The sequence below is a fragment of the Tachypleus tridentatus genome, chromosome 13 (assembly GCF_004210375.1).
Source record: "Tachypleus tridentatus isolate NWPU-2018 chromosome 13, ASM421037v1, whole genome shotgun sequence".
Taxonomy (NCBI): Eukaryota; Metazoa; Arthropoda; class Merostomata; order Xiphosura; family Limulidae; genus Tachypleus; species Tachypleus tridentatus.
The window spans coordinates 181,648,601-181,675,830 of NC_134837.1; the positions used below are offsets into that span (position 1 = coordinate 181,648,601).

At 34.0% G+C, this 27,230-nt stretch overlaps 2 protein-coding genes across 5 annotated transcripts; one reads left to right on the forward strand and one right to left on the reverse strand.

Annotated features, from left to right (window-relative positions):
• Positions 1–552: 552 nt before the first annotated feature.
• Positions 553–21,065, forward strand: LOC143239856 (uncharacterized). Of its 2 annotated transcripts, XM_076481433.1 has the most exons (3): positions 553–589; positions 4,974–5,479; positions 18,680–21,065. In XM_076481433.1, exons 2-3 carry the CDS (start codon positions 5,107–5,109, stop codon positions 19,156–19,158), a joined length of 852 nt encoding a protein of 283 aa, XP_076337548.1. In that variant the 5' UTR covers positions 553–589; positions 4,974–5,106; the 3' UTR covers positions 19,159–21,065. The 2 variants fall into 2 exon arrangements, with proteins under 2 accessions (XP_076337548.1, XP_076337550.1); XM_076481435.1 differs by lacking the exon at positions 553–589 and having other exon boundaries at positions 4,958–5,479.
• On the reverse strand, positions 16,422–26,725 carry LOC143239857 (histone-lysine N-methyltransferase SETMAR-like). 3 transcript variants are annotated; one of them, XR_013021410.1, is made up of 2 exons: positions 26,529–26,725; positions 16,422–17,161 (listed from the first exon to the last, which is right to left on the reverse strand). XR_013021410.1 is itself a non-coding variant. In XM_076481436.1 (2 exons), the coding sequence occupies exons 1-2, from the start codon at positions 26,679–26,681 to the stop codon at positions 16,564–16,566; spliced, it is 678 nt and encodes a 225-aa protein (XP_076337551.1). In that variant the 5' UTR covers positions 26,682–26,686; the 3' UTR covers positions 16,422–16,563. The 3 variants fall into 3 exon arrangements, 1 of the variants encoding a protein (XP_076337551.1); XM_076481436.1 differs by having other exon boundaries at positions 16,422–17,088; positions 26,529–26,686; XR_013021411.1 differs by lacking the exon at positions 16,422–17,161 and adding an exon at positions 25,587–25,820 and having other exon boundaries at positions 26,529–26,686.
• Between the last annotated feature and the right edge of the window lie 505 nt (positions 26,726–27,230).

Genomic DNA, 27,230 nt, shown 5'->3' on the forward strand with positions numbered 1-27,230 from the left:
TAAGTTTTATAGCTGCTACTAGAGGGCACTGACGTATTATCATTGGCTATCAATCTAACATGGTAAATTAATTTTATTACATAACTTGTTGGAGTATCCGTCCCATGGACGGAAGTTACGTAAATACGTGATTAGTTAAAGGTTATTATAGCGCATGAAGAGTTGCTTCCCTTACATTTTATTGTAGAAAAAACAAACAAAAAAGAACGCCAATTAAACTGCAAAACAAAACATGAAACCTCTAATTTACATTTATCTTTACCTGAACCCAACATACTTTCATGCCAAATTTGGTGAAGGTCCATCAACAGAGAGCGAAGTAGTGGTAAAAAACGCCCATATAAACCAGAAAAACACAAAACGGAAAATTTGTATATATCTCTCCATGGATCTAAGTAATCCTCATACCAATTCAGATGAATATCCATTCAACATGCGAAATACTTATATGGACCTAAAACAGACAACTAACAAAAACATGTGACATTTACATTCATAAATATACATTTTTTCCCCATTATTCTCACCATTCTTAAGATGGCGCTTTATCTGGTGTTACGGTGTGTAAAGCAGTGGTTCTTTAGTGAAGGTAAGAAAATATATTTTACGAACAAACTAAAAATTATTTAATTTTTCGTACATTCTTTACAATATCATAATTTACTATTTCATACTAATCTTTGTTATAATACGTATCTGAGATTGTGATGTCCTATAATCCATTGAAACAACTGTTTTATTATGACGTTAAATAACGTTTATTCGTATGAAAGAACAATATATATTGTATTTTAACTCTATTAACGGGCCTACCCAAGTGTTTTCTCAATTTATCGTTATATGATAATTTAGAGTTTTGTACCAGTGTCGACAAAAGGGAATTTTGTCCTCTCATGATGGGAAGGGTTAGTGATTAAAACTGTCCTTAGGAAACGATTTGAGCAATATGAAATGTGAGTTAAGCTGGAACAGAGAAAAATCGATCATTTAAGTATACTATTATTAATTTTTATGTTACTATAGGCCGTTAAATAGCTCGGTTCTTGAATAGTGAATTTATGTGTCATTGAAGTGCTGGAGACAGAGAATGCTGTGAGTTTGAGATGAGTGAGTGAAATTGTTGTGTTTGTAAACTTAGGCTTACCAATATCAGTGAGTGTTAACCAAATGCTTTCACCATCATGAAGTTACTGGACTTTGCCTTTTTTAAATAAATAATACAAAATAACCCACTCAGTAGTAGAACCTTTTACAATATTGCTGTCAAGAATGGAATTATTTTGTGAGCCTAAGTTGAATTTCAAGATGATGGCACGTTCTTCAAGTAAGAGTTAGTTTTCTGAAAGTGATGAATTAGAGGAAAGAAGATCACAGACGAAAAAAAGAGACAGAGAAACAGTGAAAAGATGAGGAAAGTTAAGAGGAGAGTTACAAAAAATATTAATTTGATCCAAGACAAAATAAAAAAGCCATAGAAAATGTACACACTGAAGTTTAAAATCTTATAAGAAATGTGTAGAAACGTTGTAACAACAAGGTAAATGTATTGTGAAAGAACTAATACCAGAATAAAACATCTACAATTTCAACTTCAAACATTAGTAATTACGCCATACAAAATAGAAACTTTCTTGTCAACATCCGTTACTACTAATATCATACCACCTATGATTACAGAATATTTCTGAACTACTGCAGTAACTCGATTACTTCGTCAAGTAACGAAATTTATTAGGCAAAATTAACAACGACAGTCATTCGAGAAGCCAACTGATTATAATGGAAGGGTACCATGTGAGGCATATCAAGCAGTTTGAAATAATGTCCAGAGTGAATGGATGGAGTATTTAAGGTCAAGCTATTTATCTTGCTGAAAATTTAAAAAGGATCAGCTTTAATACCTATTAGATATACAAGACTGTTCATTTCAAGTTTAATACGAGAGTATTATCTAGTTTATATTGTATGAGAACTTAAGTAAGCTATTATTAGGAGTGATAGTTATAGTAAGTTTATGAGTTATTTGTTGCAGAGTTCAGTTGTTGTGAATTGAGATCATGTTACTCGAACCTTTGAATTTTTCTCGTTGTTTTTAAGTGAGTATTGTTTCATCGCGATGTTTCATAGTGTGTAAAAAGTTCTAGGTATCAACTGGCCAATATATATAGGCGGCTAAGTTAGTACAAATTGAGTTATTGAAAGTGCAAATTATATACAGTTAATGAGAAATATAGTCAAATAAATTTAAATTATGTTTGAAAGTTTAGCCATAAAAAGGATATTATAGCGATTTGTAAAGTGTGATAATCACAGACTGTATTGTAATAACAGAGAGCAGTAGAATAATTCAACTTGTCAGTTGAATTTTAAAGTAAATGAATACTTTTAAGGTAAAAGAAAATTATTTAAAGTTCAGAATATAACTGTGGTAACCCATGTAGTAACATAATTAGTTATATTTTGATCATAGAGTGAGAGGAGAATAATTAGACTAAAGCAAGGTAGATGTAAATCTGTAAGAGAAGCGCTACAGTGGGCAAGGGAAGTAGTATTTTTCAAAATCGCATAAAAAACAACTAAAGACACCATCTGAAAATTATGAAATTATCAGCTCTAATGGTGTTGAAACATCAACATTCATCGATGGAGGTCTAGAACAAAGGAATAATTCGACAATTGGTTACACAGAAAGAAAGAAGTAAACCTCTAGAAAGAATGTGTTTCAATTGTAACTTAAAAGGTCATATTACCAGGATCTGGAAATGAACTTCCTTTGATTACTTAACTGTTTATTCAAAACGAAAGAAGTAACTCTCAGGGCAGAAGGTGTTTTAAAGTACAGCTTAAACGGACATATTTTCAGCCTTTAGGAAGTGGAAACTGCTTCCAAAGAAATACAGAGATAGAACTGTTATAAGTGTGGAAAATATGGCTATGATGAAAAAAAACATTAATAATGAATAAAAGAAAAAAAACATCTTGAAACTGAAAATACTGTTGACATCAGTTGAGGTAAGGAATGTATTATATTCAAATAAACCGATTTGTAAGTCAAAGAGTTCATTGATAGGAAACATTGCAAAATGCTGGTTGCCACTAGTTCTACCGGGCCTTTTTACGATTTTAAAAGACAAACCTGAATTTTCGATAGTATAGAATTCAGCTAGCGTAAAAGCTACTTGAAGAGAACTACTGAGATATATTAATAATAAATTGTTTTTTATGTTCATTAAGACACATTTCTCAACTGCATTATCATGTTCTATGCGATAACATCCCATCTGTATAGAATGGTCACTAGACGTAATTATTAGAACTCGATAGAACCATCCCTTTTTCTTCCAAGAGAAAACACATTTGGACTTATATACATGGCAACTGTTTTATTCTCTTAGTGGAAATCTGATGGTGTTTTTGGTATATCTTTCTTCACGTAAGAAAATATATTTTATGCCCGAAGCACTTGTCAGTGTCCTACCACACTGTTAAATTGATTGTGTGGGACTGTTATCTTCAGCAATGCGTTCTTACCTATATTCTGTCCCTAAATCGTCCAACCATCAAATATTTTTGGTGCTTTTATTTTCTGTAGCTTATAGTGCAAATATGAAATGATCTCTTGCATTTATCAAAACATTCTGTATTGTCATTAGGACATTTTCTTCAAGTAGATGATCAAGGTATTCTACTGGTGGCTCTATCCATGATGATCCACTAGAAGTGGTTTAGGTAGGGTGCTTATGATATGCAACATGTTGATTATTTTTTAAAAAACTTTCTCCGAAGCTTTGTTTTGTTTGTTTATTTCTGAATTTCGCGCAAAGTTACACGAGAGCTATCTGCACTAGTCGTCCCTAATTTAGCAGTGTAAGACTAGAGGGAAGGCAGCTAGTCATTACCACCCACCGCCAACTCTTGGGCTACTCTTTTACCAACGAATAGTGGGATTGACCGTCACAATATAACGCTCCCACGGCTGAAAGGGCGAGCATGTTTGGCGCGACGGAGATTCGAACCCGCGACCCTCAGATTACGAGTCGCACGCCTTAACACGCTTGGCCATGCCGGGCCCACTTAATGTTGCATAGAGAGGCTTCCCACCATGAGAGTGACTTATAACTTTTCTCTTGCTGGAAATGTATATGACCACTTGCTTCTCGCATCAATTCATCTTCTTATTTCATCTCTATAGGCTGCTTCCCATCTTTCAATACCACAGCACATTAAACAAGGTAAACTTTCCCGAACTCCACTGAAACGCTTCAGTTACTGAGGTGACATTACTCCATTTAAGTTGAGTGATTCGGTGTTTCTCTTAGGATACTCACATTGTGTGTCCTTGAATGGCAAATGTCACCGTTTAATTGAACAGTGGAGTTCGTACGTTTTAGGCTTGTCCAAATTAGCTGTGCACGAGAATAAGAAACTTAAATTCAGAGTACCAAAGAACGATCAGTGTTATTTACTTCATAGTCGCCATATTGACAGAAAAATGGCGTGTTTATGATACTAAGTTAGGCCTTAATAGTTGTTTTATTTTTTTAATTCCTACTCTGGATTATTGTTGTTACGGTTTTTAATCAGTCATTTTTCCTAGTATTATTTTGTCCATGTTTACATTATTATAAGCTCTGTAAGTTTGTATTTCAAGTAAATAACATAAAAACAGAATAATTAACTAGAAAACTGTCGTGTTAGCTCGTGCAACATCATTCGGAACCTTTCGTTTAAGTCGGTATATCCGAGTGAAGCTCTAGGAACTTGTCGTGTTAGTTGATATAACCTCTCTAGGAACTTAACATGTTAATTAGAATAGCTTAGCAGTATCAGTCAACATTGTCGTTTTTTCATTACGTGTTTCATAGTTTCTACAATATCATCTTTACAATATGGATTGTATATAATTGCGCTAAGAACGTAGTATATTGTTGCTCACAACAGAAAAAGCAATAAACCTGTCTACTTTTTTCTAGAACTACCAGCAGATGGCAATGTGTGTGTACGTTTCACCAAGTTCCGAAAGCAGCAAGCTCCGCCCACAAACCCTAAAAGTAACCATGCTTCTTACGACAGTATAACAGTTAACTGTAGCAACGAGAAAGTAACATGATGATTCCTTATTTCGTAGTGCTGCTTTCGGTGGTGAGAACTCTCGCGGTTCCGGTAGAAAAAACACCCAATGCCATTCAAAGTCTTCTCACAGTCGATGACGTTTCCCAAGATGTGTCCACCATCCCTGAGAGTATTGAAATGGTTTCTTCAGAAATAGGAGAAAACACATTGAATGTTAAAGGAACCCCATTCGTGGAGAAGCCCCTTGCCCCTGATGTCTCCGATTTCCAACCAGTTGCTCTACCCACCGATTTTGACAGCTACGATAAAGACGGAAATGGTTATATTGAACTTAATGAACTAGTTGAAGCGTCTGAAACATCGGGAAAAGAGGCTGCTAGACCTTTCGCTGATGCAGACAGAAACAGTGAGTTTTTATAACACAACTTTTAATACAACAATTTCAATGGCTGTACAGAAAAATTTGGATAAAAGCAACCGACAAAACTTATGTATAAGAGTAAAATACAGGGTGTTCGGAAAGTCACTGTGCAGTTTTGTAATCATACGTTATTATATTTCTTTCAGTCTATTTCAAGCCAGCAACTGATAGCGGTGTTTAGAAACAAAATAAAAAGGATCCAAACCTGTATTGACGCCAACGGGGGTCACTTTCAACATTGTTTATAATTGTCATTCATATTTACCTCATGTATTCTATATTGAAACATTTCTGTTAATAAATATATAAGTGCACAGTGACTTTCCGAACACCCTGTATAAACTTAAAATCGAATTGCTCAGTCAAGTGTCCTAATGTGTGAACTCATGTTGATAAACATGTGTTTAATACATTAATAAATAACTTTAACCGTAAAATGATTATTTTGATTCATATTCACGCCATTATGTGTGAATAACAATTAAATTGAAATGAGTTTCATTGTGAATACAAAAACAAATCTCACAATTATTGTATAGTACAGTATTATTTTTAATTACAACTAGAATTCAGTTTATTCGACCATCAATACAGATCTGTGCAACTGCATTTGAAGGTGAACCAATACTATAATTTTGTTTTATTTAAATAAAACCACCGAAAAACGTACGTTTTAAATTAGCAAACCAATTCTTCCCAAGTTGTAGATAATTTCATTCATAAGTCTGTAAAATTATTTTAAAATGCAAAAAAAGATAAATCTAATAAATAAAATATTCAAATAACGTGAAATTAGTGCGTAAACTAACGCCAGGTGGTTAAGGCACTCGACTCGTAATCTGAGGGTTGCGGGTTCGAATCCCCGTCCCACCAAATATGCTCGCCCTTTCAGCCGTGGGCGGCGTTATAATGTGACGGTCATTCACACTATTCGTTGATAAAAGAGTAGCCCAAGAGTTGGCGATGGGTAATGATGACTAGATGCTTTCCCTTTAGTCTTAAACTGTTACGTTAGGGAAGGCTAGCGCAGATAACCCTCGTGTAGCTTTGCGCGAAATTCAAAACAAACCAAAACATAGACAAAAATATTGCAATGTGTGTTGGATTTTGCGTAAAGCTACACTACGGATATGTTCGCTATATATCTCTAAATTGGAAGTGTTAGAGTGGAAGAAAGGTAATTCTTCAATAGTACCCACCGCTAACTCTTAAGTTACTTCCGTCAGGCGAGTAGTAGCATCTAACAGTCACTTTACAACACGTCTCCAGAGTGTGGAGGGCGATTTGGAGATGGGGATAACGGTACACGAACCACGAAACTCGGATTATCAATCTGGCCCTTTGAAATTAAAGAAACAGTTTCATGGTAAGATTATGTATTTAGTTTATAGCAAAACGATCTATGTGTTAAACCTGTAAATAAAGTCTATGTTTGTGTATTTGTTCAGTGTTGAGTGACTTTCTTGTTGAGATGTGTGTAGTAAAATACTCACTGATTATTGAGAAAGCGCACCATATGTTAACACTTAACAAATCCAGTTTTTACACAACACGTATATTAGACTACAAGAGGCTCCTTCTGGCGGAATTTAACAACTGACCTTTTGGTATCAGTGTTTATTAAATAAACCTCCTTCGGGCATTTTTATTTTTTCTCAAAGAAAGTGAACACCAGAGAGCATTCTCGGATGACAAATTTATTGTTGTTGTATTAAGTGCCAGTAGCAGAATTTCACACGTCGTTTTCCAAACGATCACTTTACAAAGTTTTAGCTGCCATTACTGACAACACTTCAAGTTTTATATTTCAGGTCTCTGCGATGCTAGACATTATCTATTTGTCTCTAATTCAGGAGGAAAATATTCTGAAGAAAGTATTTCAGATTTGATATTTGGATATTTAGGTTGTTCGTGTTATATTTAATACTGACCTTTATATCAATGTTGCATTTAGTAAATATTAATTATTTCACCAATTTGTAATCCCAAAATTTAACTTCTTCCTTCACGTGACATTGACATAAAGTTCAATATTAAAGACGAAAATGTTGCATTTTTAAAAAAATTATTCCATAAATTTGAAAGTCCAATATTTAATTTCTTTCTTTACTTAACAGTGCTTATAAAGTTCAATGTAAGCACGAAAGGTGGTATAAAAATGTTTATATGCATATAAGTATGTATCTGTATAGCTTTTTTAAAAATCTAGCATCAGTTCGATCAGACGAGAGTAACCAGACAGTTGGCGATGGGTGCTGTTAACGTGCTTCTTCCATCTAGTCCATCAGTTTAAAACAGAGACATCTATACGCAGATAATTCTTGCTATATATTTGCAAGTAAATTCTGAAAACCAACAAACAGTTCAAATTTCACTTGGTGGTGGCGTTTCTTCGCAATGCCTCCTAGTGGAACAGTGGTATGTCTGCGGACTTACAACGCTGTGTGCGATGTAAGAGTGGCAATCAGTCCCTTTATTCACGTAAGAGATAGTCTTAAGACATCAAAGTCCATGGTTCGGACGTCTAATCCACTGTGTGTGTGCGAATAATTTGTTTTTTATTTGTTTGTTTTGCATTTCGGGCAAAGAAACACGAGGGCTATCTGCGCTAGCCGTCCCTAATTTAGTAGTGTAATACTAGAGAGAAGGCAGCTAGTCATCACACCCGCCGCCAACTCTTAAGCTATTCTTTTACCAACGAATAGTGGGATTTACCGTCACATAACAGTGCCCCACGGCTGAAAAGACGAGCATGTTTGGTGTGACGGGGATTGGAACCCGTCACCCTCGGACTGCGAGTCGAGTGCCGTAACCACCCGGTCATGCCGGACCGTTCAGGTGTTGTTACAAGCAGTTTCTATGTGATTTTATTTTTATTTTTTCCGTCTTTTCTGTATTTGTAAGAAAATGTTCTTAATCTAACAAGCTGTACTCATAAACGTAGATCACTCGTATCAGAGAATCAAATAAATACTACCGAAAAAGTGAGAAACACTATGATAGAATTAACGTTTACTCAACGACGACTATCAGTACCTAGGCCTAACTTACACGTATGCACAAGAAGCAGCGTCAATGTTTTTCATTTCCATTTGTGCATTCCGTCGATTTTCGTTACCATGATATCAAATATAACCAACTGCAAATATTTTGAAGAGTTTCCAACTGCAAACATGTTTAATAATTTTTTAAAAAAGGACAGAAAATGCCCATTACAGTCACTTAACATGTAAATTTCAATTGTAGAAGTCGCCATTTTTATTCTACCTGCTGTTTCCGTCTTAAGCGCGGAAAAGATAGAATACTAATATTGAAACACTAGAGACCCATCCATAGAGGCTTGTAACAGACCAAGAAATATGCGTGTAGCTGCCAAGAAAAAAAATTAAACTATTTTTCGAAATCCTGAATCAAGTTAGTAATGGACCCTAACTTCGCAACCATATTTACGAGCGAAAACTATTTGGTTCAGACGCACCTTCGGAAAGTTGCTTTATGTTCCAACAAAGTCACATGTTGCCACGATTATTTCTTTAGGATGTTTGACTAATTTTCTATGAACTTACAAAACTATTTACCATAATGGGGCAATAACGTTTTGAGGCTATGTTTGTGTTAGCATGTTTTTGTGTTGTGTAAATATATATATGTATACATTTTTTAATTGCTTACTTAATAGCCTTTGTATGTAAGATGAAAAAAAAAAAGACATTCATTTCCGAAATTTCGACTGAAACCTGTATTTCTGCGTGTGGATGTTAACGCCTACGAGGATAATTTTTATTGTTTCATTTTAATCGGAAATAACATATAACACACATACATATTTCCGTGTGGGTATAGTCATGCATTTATGTAAAGAGGCGACTAAATATACCCGCGAGAAAACAGTTTATATCTTAAATGTTTTTCAATCACACAAATAAAAGTGTTGAAATTCGAGTATATTTTAAAAGTATCATTTCAGTCAGACAGTAGAGTTAAGGTCTATTTGAATCGATTTATCTGAAAGAGTTGTATCGGAGAATTCAAAAAGTACTTGGTAACGAGTATGAATCTCCTCATATTAATGTGTCATCCTTAACCAGTGCAATAACAAACTATCTGATATTACATGTTAAATTAATTAGGGTGTTGACTTATACGATAGCCACAACTTTTTCATTGATCAATTTGTAAGTTGTCAACGCAGAAAAGAACTCTTAGAAGCTACATCTTTGAGTTTGTATAATTAAAATTTTGGATGGATGGTCTCAACTCGATGTTAACATCACAACTTAATTAGTTCAACTTTTCAAGGTGAATATAAAGTATCGTATACGGCAGGTCAAAACAGGAAATCTATGACGTCACAATCATATAAGATTTCAACAGTAATATTTGGAAATCCTAAATTAGTTGTGTCTTTCTAAAGTAAAGAATATTCCCCTAAAAGCTTCGATCAAATATAGGGAAGCAAAGTACTTGGTTCCAAAACGTCGAAATAATTGAAAAAATGCACATTTTTACGAAGACAGAACTTGCGATGCACATAGATGGTCAATCGTCATTGTCGTTAGGCGTTGATAAAAGGAATGAAGTAGGCCTAACTATATGCGTAGTACAAACTGTAACATTTATACAAAGTGACTTCTTTTCACAATCAAATCAAATAGAAGTAGATAAAAAATGATAAATAAATTCTTGTCTTTTTGAAATCGAACTCTTTAGTAATTTGCTTTGTCAATATTTTAGTTTGAAGGTTTGAAAACCGGTCTTGAATGTTGTTAAAAATTCAAATGTCAGGTGAAACGACATTGTAAGCTGATTCAGCATCAATCATAAATGTTATTGGTTCAGACAGGGTTGCATGTATTTAACAGTATGAATCTCATTAGCTATGGTGAATCAACAAGTATCTTTCAACCAGTTTTAAGTAGGTTGATGCGCTTAGTGGAAATAAACACCGAAACAAACGTGAGTTATGTGTGCTTAATAGATACAAGAGTAAATTCCATCACTGTATAAACGGCGCCACCTAATGTTTAGAGCTTATTGATTATTTATAAGCGAATTTTGGCACGTCTGTGTTTTTTTTAGGTTTAAAGAAAAATACTTTAATTACCATTTGGATTTAAATGTCTATGTAGCTCAGTTAATTTAGTGGTTATATTGTCACAATACTGTGAGACTTATTGTTTGTTTGTAGTTAAGCGCAAAACTGCACAATGGTCTATCATGTCTATGCTCGCCATGGGTATCGAAATTATAGTTTTAGCGACTTACCGCTATACCACTGGATAGCTCGCGAGACTTATATGTATAGCCAATAAAAAATCAACTTAACATCCTATCAGACTTCCAACGTGTTTATTTACTTATTTTTTACACGAGTATAATGTAGAATGTGATGTATAGAATGTAGTTTAAATTATGATGTAGAATGTAATGTGTAGAGTATAGTGTAGAATGTAATGTGTAGAACGTAGTGTAGAGTATAATGTAGAATGTAATGAGTAAATGTAATGTATAGAATGTAGTTTAGAGTATGATGTAGAATGTAATGTGTAGAGTATAGTGTAGAATGTAATGTAGAGTATAATGTAGAATGTAATGTGTAAATGTAGTGTAGAGTATAATGTAGAATGTAATGTATATAATGTAGTTTAAATTATGATGTAGAATGTAATGTGTATAGTGTAGAATGTAATGTATATAATGTAGTTTAAATTATGATGTAGAATGTAATGTGTATAGTGTAGAATGTAATGTATATAATGTAGTTTAAATTATGATGTAGAATGTAATGTGTATAGTGTAGAATGTAATGTAGAGTATAATGTAGAATGTAATGTGTAAATGTAGTGTAGAGTATAATGTAGAATGTGATGTATAGAATGTAGTTTAAATTATGATGTAGAATGTAATGTGTAGAGTATAGTGTAGAATGTAATGTGTAGAACGTAGTGTAGAGTATAATGTAGAATGTAATGAGTAAATGTAATGTATAGAATGTAGTTTAGAGTATGATGTAGAATGTAATGTGTAGAGTATAGTGTAGAATGTAGAGTATAATGTAGAATGTAATGTGTAAATGTAGGGTAGAGTATAATGTAGAATGTAATGTATAGAATGTAGTTTAGAGTATGATGTAGAATGTAATGTGTAGAGTATAGTGTAGAATGTAATGTGTAGAATGTAATGTGTAGAACGTAGTGTAGAGTATAATGTAGAATGTAATGTAGAGTATAACGTAGAATGAATTACACAATTTTAAAATATAAACCTCATATCATCATAAAAATGTAAGTTTGGTACTTAGAAACTGAAAAATACAAAACCAACAGAATAGTATATACCAAGCCTTGTAATTTATAGCAGAAATAACATTCTATTGCTAAAATTGAGAAATTAACGGATACAACGTGATCGGATTTCAATATTACGTCCAATGTTTCTAACACGTGGCTTGGAGGAATATTTAGCTTTCGTTGGTTTTTAAGTTTCGAAACCAATGGTGATTACTGAGTTGCTGGAACTTCATATAGAGTGATATGGATTGGGTGAAAAATGTTTGAAAATTAATTCTATTTTTTCCCCAAGAGTATTGCATTAGTTATTTAAGTAATATACGTGAACTTTGAAAAAGTACATGTTTAAGTACACTCTTTTAGACATCAAAGAAACAGTTTATTTTGTAATTCTAATATCTAGTCGAACGAACATAATAAATTCTAAATATAAGTAACGTGATCTAGACTACTGCTTTCGCTGGAACTCTTTAATATGACACTTTTTTTTCATTTTTACACTCAGAATCTGATGCATTTAGCAGGAAATTGTCTGGTAAATAAACCTAGTGCTGCCACTTGACTTTTAATTGGTTGTCACGTCATGTGCTTCGGATGAACTTACGTGACAACTGTCTAGCCTCATTTCGGCGGCACCAGTTAGGAGCCCTGCTAAATTAACACAAACTTTCAAGGCGAATATCGATTTTGTTTTAGTACCAGCTACCAACACTAGGTGCACCACATACTTCGCTGACTTGACGTGGAGGGCAGTATGGCGAATATTCACAGTACTGTAGTTAAATAAAGTAGAAACATTATACCGGTTGCCATACTCATAAAAATAAGAAAGTGATAAAATTAGAGGTCTTAGAGTCCCTTCATATCCAAGAACTCTTGAGATTTTTTGGTGGCCATAGGACAGAAGTTCCGAAATGTTCATCGCGGACAAGCAAATGGACACACAGAGTCAATATATTTTACAGTCTATTGTACAGATGTGCAAAAACATTTTTATAGCACATTAAATTTAAAATGCGAAGTAAAGTATAACTTGTGCCTGAATTAACGGTAAAATGCAATTAGTGTTTAGCATATAAAGCCAAAGATTCAGTCTATTTTTCAATAGCAAATATAATTAATTACATAAAACTTGAGACTAAAGATTCTGTGTTTTAACAGCGAATATAATTAACTACATAAAATTCGATTTCAGACGTTGATCTCTTGTTTTACGTTTTCGATAATAAAGTTTTATTTCAAATATTTTTGACTCTTCACTATGTAACATTCAAGTTTCGATACCCGCGGTGAACAAAACAAATATACACAATGCGCTGTGTTTTATTCACCGCGGGTATTGAAACTCGAACAGCAAACCTTCTCGAAGTCATTGTTAGGCATGGGTGTTCGCAGGGGGTGGGGTAGATAGGAGAGGGCTCTTGCCCTACTTGAGAATGAGGAACATAGTTCTGTCTCTAATCATTCAACGTATGTGTATGATGCTTTTTATCCTGTTTACAAATTCACACTACTTTGCCTCCCTGGAAAAATGTCTACGGACGCCCATGCTATTGAGTCATCTGTTTTTTTATCTCTGATACATATTCTGTAAGAAATGTCACATTTCCAAATAGTTTTAGTACAAGCTGGACTTGATGATCGTTCCAGATTTAAGCCAATCAGGCCTGGCATGGCCGGGTGGTTAGGGCATTCGACTCGCAATATGAGAGGGTTCGAATTCCCGTCACACCAAACATGCTCGTCCGGTGGGGGGCATTACAATTGTACGGTCAATCCCACTATTCGATGGTAAAAGAGTAGCCCAAGAATTGACGGTGAGTGGTGATGACTAGTTGCCTTCTCTCTAGTCTTACACTGCTCTATTAGGGACGGCTAGAAGAGATAGCCCTCGCATAGTTTAGCGCAAAATTAAAAACACAAACGATTCAGTCGTCTCTTTAAAGCATTGTATAATAAATCCCTGCCCCAAAAAATTGAGAGTAATCGTATTAAATGGCTTCACTAAAACACCAACAAAAACAGATGTCAAGAGTTTAGGCTTATTGTTCTTGATGTTATATGAAGTGATGATTTAAATTACACATTTGGTCACGTGCACAGCATATGCTCCACATGTGTAACTACCCCTGTGTCGGTAGAAGATTACACTGGTAATGTAGATAATCCAGTAACCTCTCAGCGTGCTCCCTTTGGCGGTTGAAGTACATGTACGAGTGTTGTCTTGATTTGTGAAGAGCAGAATCGTTTCGCTCTCTCTCTCCTAATGAAAGCGATTGCAGCGACAAAAAATACTATTTCAAGCCTGTCAAAAGTTTTCAATGATTGTTTACTGTACAACATAAAACTGGAGGGACCCTGCTTGTGCACATCGCACACAGAAGTAGTTTTTTAATATCAAGGCCACGTGGCCTTGAACGCCGATAGGAGCGTCATCTGGCGTCATAACACTGCGGCCCTATGTAACGTGTGGGAGAAAGTTTAGGTCCATCAGTTTATAAACATAAACCCGCACGTGAGTAAATGTATGGATTTAAACATCCATTCTGACACGTGCTCTTGTAGATCCTTCTGCCGATTTGCATTGGAAAGAAACCAGAGGATGACAACAAGATATTTCATTGCTTCCTTTATTTGAACATTTAAGTTTAAAAATAAGTTTAAGTTGTTTGAATTTCGGTATGTTTTTCAATCATGCCATCATAATATCATATTTGTTTTAATTTATTTTGTGAGTAAACTACAACTGATTTGTCACTGTCATCAGATGTTCAATGTCCGCCGATTTCATTGTTACCATTAGTCAAACTTCAAGTCAAAACCAAAGCATTTTGGCCATTCGTGATGACGGTAAACCCACTTGAAGTAAAATGTATCTCAAGAAGACTTGTATGGGTATTAACACTTTCTTTAAAATACAGTAGAGAACAACGTTTAACCTGAAGATGTCTTAAGAAGGTCGAAACGTTGTTCTCTACTTTAGTTTAATAAAAGTGTTAATACATTTTGGCCATTACTGTTCCATGAGAAGTTATATCAGTGGTATAATGTAAGGAATGGTCTGTTTTTCTTTTGATAACTCGTGAACACACACATAGACTACACTGCCAATGTACATGAACACCAATAAACACCCACCATATGCATTCATTGTCCTTTTTGGTATACAGTGAGTTGTAATCTAAGTTCACAACTAGAATGTTACGATTCTTTCGTCGTCTCCGGTTTCTGATACTGATACAAAAAATAAGTCATACTTGTTCTTTGTCTCGCGAGTATAGGCTTTCCTTCTGGTAATTTCTACTGCTTCCTTGTCTCAGGCTTGGCTTCATCTGTGAAGATCTGTTATGTATTAAATATTATTCAGAAAGGACTATGTAATACTTTATATATATAAAAACGGCTCGTTTGGGTTGAGAAAATTTTTTACGAAGAGGAATGAACAACGTTTCGACCTTCTTCGGGCATCGTCAGGTTCACAAAGAAAGAGAGAGGTAACTGACCGGAAGCTGACCACATGTTTGAAAGGGGTTGTGTAACCGAGTGTCGGAATGTAGAGGGCGGGCTTAGATGTTTGAATATATAATTTTATATTATTTATTTTATTATTATTATTTTTAATATAGATGTAAAGATGTTCCTTTGTATTGGTTTATTTTGGGCTAAGTTGTTGTATGAGGCTTCTTTAATTTTGCGTTTGTTTATGTTTGTTTCTTTATTTAGTATTTGAGTGTTTTATATGGTTATGTTGTGTTTATTTGACTTGCAGTGTTCGAAAACGTGTGAAGGTTACTTTTTATGTTCTTTAAATCTGTTTTCCATTTTTCTACGTGTTTCTCCAATATAGAAGTCATGGCGGTTATCACATTGTATTTTATAAATAATGTTGGTGTGGTGTTTGGGGTCAGTGTAGTTTTTACATAGTATAGACCTCAGTTTTGTGCCTGGTTTTTGAATAAATTTGGTATAAGGTTTATCAGTAAAGATCTGATTTTTGATGACATATCTATTAATACAGGTAAGTATATAAAGCTGCCAAAGTAGGGATTAATTTTATAAATTTGTGATTCTGGTTGTAATTCTTCTTTCATTATTTTTGTAGCAGGATATTTTCCCCATATTAAAATGCATAATTGTTTAATACTCTTGGTTGTTTACTTTTAATGTTATACTTGCATAAAGCATATGTTTCACCTTTTATCTATCAATACGTAATGCCAACAATTATGTTGAAAAAGTATGTAAGTAGGTGCATCGCGTGTTTAACATTTATATTTTACCTATATATAACAGGCTGTTGCATATTAAATGTTGGATTTTTAAAGGAAAATGTGAAGGATGTTTGTTGTTGTTTAATTTATTTAATCAAAATAAGCTTCTTTAGACTCAATACATTTGTACCAATGAGTTGTAAGTTTAAAAATTCTATCTTTGAAGAAATGAACGTCTTTTGATGTAATGAAGTATTGGAAGATACTTTTCTTTCAACTGATCTTTGGTTTGCAAACTTTTTTCTCTAAAACACGTCTAAAGTGATAATCTATAGGTAAAAATTTAATGAATGTGATGGATGAGTTAAAATTTGATACTGAAGTTTGTTTAGTTTTTGGACAGTAAAGCGTGAGACATGAATTCGAGCATTGTCACGAAGCAATATGGGTCTACTGTGATTTACTATTGCTCGATGTTTTCGTGACAACTTTTAATGTATAATTTCAAGTTCACAACAACATTTCTCTGCTTTAATTGTTTCTTTCCAGTTTAAGAATTAATAATGGATCACTGACGAACACCAAACACTGACCATAAGCTTCTTGGGATGAAGAGCTGGTTTTGGTGCTTTTTCATAGTGAAGTTACTGTCCAAATTGTCGTAAAGAATCCATTCTTCATTACAGGTTACAGTTCTTTGGAAAATCGGGTAGTTTTTGTTGCGAATAAAGAGTGAGGAACAAATTTCAACTATTTTCGTTTGATGGTTTTCAGTCAATTCGGGAGGTGTCCACTTATCGAGCTTTTCCACCTTATCAATCGCTTTAAGATGTCGGGAAACTATTGAATAATGAACATTAATTTTGTTGGCAAGTTCTCTCATGGTTTGGCAGGTATCTAGTTCAACTAAGGCCTTCAATTCTTCCTCATTAATGGTTGTCTGAGGTCGGACCCGAGGCTCGTTTTGAAGGCTTGTATCATCAGATCGAAATCTCCTAAACCAATGCTGTGCTGTGCGCTCATTAACTGTGCCATCACCAAATGTGTGATTGATATTATTAGCTGCTCTCGCCACATGGTGACCAAACTTGAACTCATAGAAGAAATTACACGAATATTAATTCTATCCATGGTGACAAAAAATCAACAGAAATATTATCTAGTTTCTGAAAAAAAACAATAACAATATTATTACAACAATATACTATATTATTCTGACAAATTTACGATAATGATTCTCTTTCAGCTATTAAAAATTGAGTTTCAAATTTGCACATAACAATCTGACACTTCACACACAACAGCCTAATACATTTGACCACCACTTCACGGAAGAGATGTGTTCTTGAAATAATTTGGTTTGAACTTCGCGCAAAGCTACACGAGAGATATCTGCACCCGCTGTCCCTAATGTAGCAGTGTAAGACTACAGGGAAGGCAACTAGTCATCACAATCCACCACCACCTCTTGGGCTACTCTTTCACCAACGAATAGTGGGATTGGCTGTCATATAATAACGCTCCCACGGCTGTTTGGTATGAGAAGGATTCGAACCCGCGACCCTCAGATTACGAGTCGAGTGCCTTAACCACTTGGCCATCCCAGGCCTCTAGGAAGAACTTCCATGGCGCGAAATTCCATAACTCGAACTTTATTTAACCTTTATATTATAAGTGCAGATGCGTTCTCACGGATTTTTTTAATCCATAAAACACAGATTAATGTAAGGAAACATTTTTAAAAACATGTTAAATCTAATTGACATACTTTAACAGTTTTACTCACCAAAGACAAACACAGTTATTTTTGGTACACAAAAATAATAAAAATTTACACAGAGAGGGAGATTTTCTTTTGTTTCCTTCTTTTTAATTAAGCACAAAGGGTATACAATGGGCTATTTGTGCTTTGCCCACCACAGGTATCGAAACTCAGTTTTTTTTACGTTTGTAAGTCCTCAGACATGTCGCTGTGCCATTGGGGGGCGTTAGAGCACAATATGATCCATTCGCGAATTACATAGCATATGTTAACAATCTGTTGTGGAAATATTTACAATGATGTATTGATGAAAATGTATGTATGTGTGTATTATAAATTGAAGAGACATTATATAATTAATTTATTGCTTTTCTGTCTTTCATAAATTTCGAGTCATTCAATAAATAAGTTTGAGCTACAATGAGTGAGAAAAATTATAATATGAATTTAAAGTTACAACTTTTAGTAATATCTAATAACATAGCGGTTAACTTTTTTAATATATTCCCAGAACAATGGTTCTCAGTCTATTTTACAGAAGTTAATCGTAGAGTGTATAATAGCGATGCTACGATAAATACGTGTGTAAGTTAATAATGTAAGAAAGACATTATTAAACTATAATATGGAAATTTAAACTTTATTGTTACGTACCTCTAGGGATATTAGGTTCCAGTTTCAGAACCAAGGCACTAAAAGAATCAAGTGTCACTTAGTCAAGATTTGTTTCCTACTGATGAAAAGGTATAAGTTGACCTCAGGACCAGGGTCGCGATGATTCGTATCCGTCCACAACTACGGAACGTTATGTATTATTATGATTATTCTTGCCTCATGACATATTCTAACAAGTTATTAAACAGATGACTTTATGTCAGTTGCTGAGCACAATGGATTACATTTGAATTTTTTTGTTTTACAGATGACAACTTTATATCACCACAGGAGTTCCAGAATGCTCCTTGGAATCTTCAAGGCGTTATCTTTGTTCCGCAGCAGGATTATATAGATGAGGAAGATAAAAATGTAATGCCAAAAGAAGCTCTTGATAGCTCTTATACAGGTGGGTCTCTCAAAGAACTGGTCTACCACACCAGCGACGATAATGAAGCATTGTCTCTTCTTGACAAGACAGAGAAAAGAAAGGATTCTCTGATTGAAAGGTATGAATATTTTGATAAGGAGAACGAGTACAAATTGATTCCAACAGTTAGTGAAGAGGACACAGATGGCAAAGAACAAAATACTTACTCACTCAGCTATGAAAACAATCACCGTAAGAAAATTCTGGAACTTTTGGAAGGTGACGAGTTCGTGGATGATGAATTGCCTCCTATAAATGATGAAGATATTTTTCCAAAAGAAGAGAGCCAAGGTGACTTGGAACAAAACAAAGTTTAATGTTAAGGCATCATTTGAAGCTATTATTTTTCCGATTGTTCTGCAGAAACAAAAGAAATTGGTTGCAAAATTACTTCAAAAAATTTTGATGATGACAAACTTAGTAAAAAAATTAGATACATTGGTCATTTTAATCTTTCGTCATACGATATCCCGAAAAACTTACGTTTTTTATTAAATTTTATATTTCCTTATTTTTCCTTTTGTACATATTTATATCATCAAACAGAACAGCTAATTCACATTTCATTTGTTTTAATAGTACATGAATCATGTCTGGAGCTTTGATTCGGCGCATGACCAAATATATCTTGAAATAACATATGATTTCGGCTGTAGGTTATTTTTTATAAATATCCCAAATTCGTCCATTAAGGAAATTTAAATTAATAGATATGGTAAAAAAAGAACGACAGCATGTTTTTAGATTTACTAAAGGTGTAGATTTTAGAAAAGTCGTATTAAATAAATATTTGAAATAATTATACATTGTTAAAAACTTGTATAATTGTTTTTTTTTTCAATCAGACCCGGCATGGCTAGATGGTTAAGGCGCTCGATTCGTAATATGAGGGTCGCGGGTTCGCGTAATCTAAGGGTCGTCATTTCAGGCGTAGGGGCGTTATAAGGTGACGGTTAATCCCACGATTCGTCGATAAAAATGTAGGCTAAGAGTTGGCAGTGGGTGGTGATGATTAAGCTGCCTCCTCTCTAGTCTTACCCTGTAAATTAGAGACAGCTAACGCAGATAGCCCTCGTATAGCTTTGCGCGAAATTCAAAAAACAAACAAACAATCCATAGACATACATAGGAATACACGCTTTAAATTTCATGCGATATTTAAGTATATCCGATATTTTAAGTCTGAACGGTAACCCTTCGAACACTTTTTCTTAAATATTATTACTTAAAAAGAATAGCCGGGAAAATTATCAGTGAAGCTATTGCGAAATAAGATTACGTATTTCACACGCCAGATTTTATTATTATCTATTCTCGCCTTCAAGTCTCGATCACGCGAACGGTCTTATAGTTATTTTTTATTAATAAAAACGAAAAACTACAGCATTTGATTACAACATTCTTATATTAGAACTAACAGTTTGGGGTCAGATTGGCATCTTTATTGTAACATTATTTCTTTAAATACAGGATTTCCAGATCAATACAAAATAATTCTAATTTGTAAGTCTTAAGTCCATTTGTCTTAGGCCTAACATTAGTTAAGCCTTTATTAAGTACGGTATACATTCGATAGGGAAATAAATTAACACTGTAACTTTTGTACTTTTTAGCATGGCCTAGCGCGTTAAGGCGTGCGCTTCGTAATCTGAGGGTCGCGGGTTCGCACCCGAGTCGTCCCAAACGTGCTCGCCCTCCCATCTGTGGGGGCGTTATAATGATGTTACGGTCAATCCCACTATTCGTTGGTAAAAGAGTAGCCCAAGAGTTGGCGGTGGGTGGTGATGACTAGCTACCTTCCCTCTAGTCTTACACTGCTAAATTAGGGACGGCTAGCACAGATAGCCCTCGAGTAACTTTGTGCAAAATTCCAAAACAAGCAACAACATTGTACTTTTTAAAAATTCTTACTTTAGTTAGAGCTAAACTTTACCCTGCTTAATACGACCAGTAAATAACTTTTTAATGATAGTTTACGATCTAACGTCAGACATTTTAAAAACTTTGACAAACTTTTAATATTTTGTAATACGAAATGACCTGAAGTATATTTACATCGGCCTTTTGGAAAGAAGTGCTGTTACATCGTTACATTTGAGAACATCAGCAGGGTTGCCAGATGATTTTCTTGGATTTTATCAAATAATTTTCTAAACTTTACCTAAAATTCTTGGATTTTACCAAGTTAAATAAAAAATACATAACTTGCCTTATTTTATTAAAATATTTGTGTTTCTTCTTCTTCATTGATGCACAATTTAGTTTCCTTCATTTTTTTTGCACAGTTTTTCAGACGGTTGCCATTATTTACATGTCGAGTTTTCTAAAAGATTTTTGCCATATAATAAGGCATTTAGTGTTTCCGTACTTAGTCGGGAACGATTTTTTACCCTTTATATTATTTACCAAAGAAAACAGCCTTTCTACTGCAGCTGAAGAATGAGACAATGATAGCAAGTTTATCATTAATTTCGAGATAATTGGGAAACGAAATTTATCTCCACATTTTTCTTGAGAAATATAATACCAGTGTTTCTCTGGTTCTGAATCTTCATTCTCTTACAAAGTTAACTCTCGACATTCTTTACTGATATCTTCATACTATTTTTCCTCAATAATATTAGGATATTTCAATGAAATAACTGAATGTGACTGTCCTTGAGACACATCTTCTGAATCTATAGCTTCAAATAGCTGTAAATACGTGAACATACCAAATGATACAAACAATTTGTACATTTACTTGCTTAGTTTGACATAAAAAATGAATGTCTAAGCTGAAATTCTTCCGAGTTCTTTGGTTTGGATTTTGGAAAAATATTCTATAAAGATACTTTCAGTTATTGTTCCATCATATATTTCACTTAAGGGAAGGTAAATTGAAGGATCACTGATGTTAACCTTCAATGTATCTGCATCTTTTACTACTTCTCTTTTAATAAAATTACCAAGGATACCTTTCATACTACTGTTGATGGAGGCGCGTAACCTATGAATTGTGAAGCTCTCAACTTGAAACTCTAGATTTATTTTATTTACAGATGACAGAATAAAAGTTATGAATGCAAAGTACATTTTTACAATTGAATTGTGTAAACCTTCTTGTATTGTAGATGCTAAAGTCATTCCATCTTCTAATGCTGCTGAAGTAAAAAATAAGACAAATGCTGGCCATTAATTCAGTAGTCTTTCTACTACTTGCTGAAGTGATAACCATCGAGTACAGCTATGATGTAAAATCATGTTAGGATCAGTCTGGGTAAATTTCTAAAATTCTGCATATTCAGATAATTTCTCTGGGCTGACAAATATAAATAAACATTTCTGGTCAGCTCCTCTAAGGAAGTTGGAAGTTCAGAACATGCACATAAATACATTGAATGGCATGCACAACTTTGTACAAAGAGATATGGCACTTTCTGCTTTAGAAAACTTTGAACACCACTTTTTTTCCCCATCATTACACTTGCATAGCCTATAAGATTTTTAAATGAGATTCCATCTTTTTCAAAAAAAATTAGTATAGAATTGTAAATGCCTTGAGCAGTACAACAATTGATTTCCAAAAGAGTTAAAAACTTGTCAACTGATTTTGAATATGGCTATCATAAAATCTAGCAATTAGAACAAGTTGCTTTTTTGTAGATACATCTGTACTTTAATCAATAATTAATGAAAATTTAATATTCTTTAATTGTGCTATAAGAAATTCCAAGTATTCCTCACCAATGACATTACGAGAAATAGCTGTTTCTTTTGTTATTTCACATTTAATCTCCTTAGCAATTTTAGAATCATGGCATGCATTAGACAGAAAGCCTGGAAGATGATCTAGTATTGAAATGAAGAGATTGTCTGCCACAAACGCACATATTTTCAGTTCAGTAGAAGTCACTTGAGACATGCTATATGAAGAAGTAGAAGGCCGTAAGAAATCAGTTGCTTTAGAAGTCTCGGCACTTGCTTTAATATGTTTTAAATGTTTTTCACTTTCAAGATCCTTCTCAAGTATGGTAACACTCCCAGATAAGTCACAACTGCTTATTTTATAAAATGATTTATTTAAGTTTTTCGAACTTCGACTAAAAAAACTAAACTTAGGATTATTAAGCTATTTGTGTGGCAACTGACGTTTTTGTTCGTAACTAGGCCTATGGAGGCTTACTTTCTTGCATGGACTTTACTAAATCACTATCACTACCTTTGTCACTCCTTTTCTCAACCATTATGATCTTTTATTGGCCATGTAACAGATGAATTAGCAAAATTTGCCAAATTTCATGGAGGTTTTACCAAATTTGGTAAAAAAATACGTCATATAAGCAGAATAATTCTCCTCTCTGGGCGTTAAAAAAAACGATGCATTTAAATAATAATCACAAGAAGTACTATCAGTTGCAAGTTTGTAGGATGTTTGTGTTTAAATATATTCACGTTACTCATGAATCCACTGACTTCAAATATTTCCACAAAGCTATTCAAGGCTATTGTTTTGAACAGACAGATTAGAGGGAAGGTAGCTAGTTAACGGTACCTACTGCCAACATTTGTAATGCTTTAATGAAATAGTTGGATCAGTCTGTCCCCCTCCCCCCGCGGCATAGCGGTATATCTGCAAACTCACAACGCTAGAAACCGGGTGTCAATATGCGTGGTGGGTGGAACACAGATAGCCCATTGTGTGGCTTTGTGCTTAACTTCAAAAATACACACTGTATCATGCCAGTTTGATGTACAGTGATATAACAAAGAAACTGTGTATACAGAGATAGATGATAATGTAGTTGCAAACAGAAAGAAACAGAAGTATTTTTTTTTTACATTGTAAAAACTGTAGGCTATATGTATGCAAATAAAATATTATAGTGACAACAAATCATAAAACAAAAAAGCACTTTAATAAACTCAAACTTTGAATCATAAGGAAAAGGAATGTTTTGTTGATTCAAATTTAAAATATAGCGGATGATTTAAATTTTGATTTTTCTTTGCATAAGTAAACGAAATAGAAAATTAAATTGAATAAATTGTAATACCTCTAACAAATAGCTCAAAGAAATTACAATGTAGCATGTTCAGGAAAAGTAGTGTATACAATAATTTCAAAACTGGGGAGTAAAGAAACAAATGACACAAGTAAATATGTGAAACAAAAATAAAGTTTATCCACATATATAATGTGTAAAGTGGTTATTTTTTTGGAATGTCTGGATTTTAATTGTTATATTTATGGGTTGATAGTTTATTGGATAAAGAACAGCAACCTGGAGAGAAGAAAGAAAAAGAATTGTGTGGATACCCACTTTTATAGTGGAGCCAAGGACTTAGTGTGATATCCCACAATCCTTACGTTACATACATCGACAGCTATTCTAAGTAACACATACAAAGGGAAGAATCTCCAAGTAATAATAACTTATACAAGTATTGTATCATTTCCTGGAATGAGTTTGTCCATCTTAAGGAGTTAATAAGGTCAATAAGATAAAATAAATAACCTTTACCTAAACAAAAGTTTACATCGATGTTATTTCTACATGCAGACCATCTGCATAAAAATTTAAAAGAAAAATATATCCGAATATGCCTTACGTAAAGACGTATTCTAAACTAGTTATGAAAAGGCAGAATATGATTATATTAGATCACCATACACCCCTTCTTTATCTCGAAGGTCTTCCACGACTCAGTCTTTAAGATTAAGCATTAATGGCCAAATCAAAGGTTAAATTACAAGTCATAAGATAAGATAGCCATCACTCCTGGGTAACCCTAACATCTTACATTTATTAAAACAATTTAATAAAGCTTCAAAAACAAAATAAAAAAACACAGCTACGAAGTAATAAAATTATTAATGAGCTAAACCTAAAATATATTAATTTCAAAATAGAATACGATTACACACTAATTTGTTTCTTGAACTTCGCCTAAAGCTACTCGAAGACTATCTGCTCTAGCTGTACCTAATGTTGAAGTGATAGACTAGAGGGAAAGCAACTAGTTAGTCAACAACATCGATCAACAGCTTGTTTGGTTTGACCGCCACCAATTTAACGCCTCTCACAGTTGAAAAGGTCAGCATGGTCGGTGATAAGATTCAATCTGTGTCCTGCAGATTGTGAGTCGAGTGCCTAACTACGAAGTGAAATAAAATTACTTGAAGTTACTATACAAAAAATAAAATCATAATTAAGAAAATGAAATGAAAATAAATCAAATGCAGAGATACATACAAAACCAATATTACACTATTACAAAAATTCACCAAAGGTCAGTTAAATACATATCTTTGTTACTGTTGTTGGTAACCCACCATAATCACGTGGTTAGGGCGCTCGAATCGTAATCTGAGGGTCATGGGATTGAATCCCCATCGCACCAAATAAGCACTTTTAGCTGTTACAGCATTATAATGTAACGGCCATTCCCACTATTTGTTGATAAAAAGAGTAATGAAGTAGTTAGCGGTGGATGGTGATGACTAACTGCCTTCTCTCTAGTCTTACACTGTTAAAATTAGGGACAACTAGCGCAGATAGCCCTCGTGTTGCTTTGCGCGAAATTCTAAAACAAACAAATCTTTGTTGTTATTCATCCAGCCTTCTAAACATAGAAGGTTAGGTACCTTTAAGACTCCTTCCTTCAGTCACACACATTCATCTATCTATCGGGATTTTGACCTTGAAGACCTAGGAGGATGAGGTTCAAGTTGACCTCTTTCTCCTGAACTGTTACTCGTGATACTAGTTTGTTTTGTTTACGAAATTCGCGTAAAGGTACACAGGGACTGGGAACAAGTTGGATTAGTAGCTAGTGCTTTGGATTCGTGGTCGAAAGGATGCGAGTTCGAAGCTTGCTTGTGACATGTTGATCTCCTTGTTCTAGGCTACCCAGCTGTAAAATGGTTACCATCGGGAAGCTGAAGACGAACCTGCAATGGGCTGGCATTACGTCATGGGGGATCGTGTTTCCAATCCTGGCAACAAGTAGATTTAACTTCTTTATATATATATAAGGGTAATCTGTACTAGCGTCCCTATTTTTGAGCTACCAGACTAGAAAGAAATCAATATTTAAACAGCAGTTACCGTGTACTCTTGACTTACTCTATGTTAAAAGAAAGTCCATGATCCCCATACGTGAAGCATATTTTTGCAACAACGGATCACAAACCCATATCTTTGGATTTACAGTTTGCCACATTATACTAAACCAAAACAAAATAAAAACATGCAAAACGTAAGAAATCGAAAGCAAAACATATAAACTCAATAACTAAAAATATTACAAATTGAAATTTGAAAGCACGAAACTGAACTCAAACATGGGAGAAATTAAACACATCAAAAACGAAACACGTTGTACAATAAAACTGTAAATGAAATAAAAATACAAAATAAAGCAAACACAAAATTGGACACATACACATAATATTAACATTATATTATTGTAGTATGAATGTATTATATATTTTCACCTCTAAGTAAATTAATAAAGTTTTAAAATTATGTTGTCATAGTTTCCTGGTTCAACGTATCGAAGCTCAAGTTAATTTCTAATTTTTAATTTTCTTCAAGGAATGAATTAGGCTTAATTAAGTCTGATTCACTTACAGAAATAACAACGTTGTTTTTAATTACTAAGCCTGGTTATTCTTTTAAACGAATCAAATCAGTAGTATTACCAGCCACTGTCTGAAGGACTGAGATTTTTCTACCTGTCCAGACCCTCCCTCGTCATCCTCCGATCCTGGAAAAAATTTCAACTGAAAATTTATGCTTTTCTGTATATTATCCCCAACCGACAAAGATTTGAAATTACGAGAGTTGATTGACATTTGTTCCCCCGCCACCACCACGCCCCGCCATATTTTACTGGCCGATTGGCTCTCGTTGGCCGCTCATTCTCACGTACTTTTTCCCACTTCTAATTTGTACTGGCCCAATATTTCAAGTCGTAATAATTATTTTGAAATTTTATGTAGGATTTTTAGGTTCCCTTCATGCAAATGTTTTATCAATATTTTAAACAGTTTTGACAGGAACATTTTAAAAAGTATAAAACTTAAGGGCTCATTTCAAACAACGTAAAAATGTATTGAATACAAACTCTCTTAACTTACAAAATGTAAAAAAAAATCAGTTTGAGCAAGCTAGTAACAAATGATGTTTCTTTAAAGAATACAAACAATCTGAAATAAACTTCTGGACATGAAAATTAAAGTTAAAAATACAGCTTTAAATTAGATTAAAGTTAAACAGTTGCGAAAGATAGCGACTTTAAAAAGTTAGACGTGTTTATACATTGTCAAGTGATTGTTAGTTTATTTGTCTGGTGGTGAGAAGAGGGTATTTTCCAGAGGGTTAAAATTTTCTTTTTTCTCTGA

What these genes read in the sequence shown, in the direction of transcription:
- LOC143239857 (XM_076481436.1), bottom strand. Translation starts at nt 26,681, where the DNA reads ATGTCAATCAACTCTCGTAATTTCAAATCTTTGTCGGTTGGGGATAAT. An exon ending in AGTCCTTCAGACAGTGGCTG is followed by an intron (nt 17,089 to 26,528) that starts GTAATACTACTG and finishes TTCTTCTATGAG; the next exon opens with TTCAAGTTTGGTCACCATGT.
- LOC143239856 (XM_076481433.1), top strand. Translation starts at nt 5,107, where the DNA reads ATGATGATTCCTTATTTCGTAGTGCTGCTTTCGGTGGTGAGAACTCTC. An exon ending in CGCTGATGCAGACAGAAACA is followed by an intron (nt 5,480 to 18,679) that starts GTGAGTTTTTAT and finishes TTTGTTTTACAG; the next exon opens with ATGACAACTTTATATCACCA.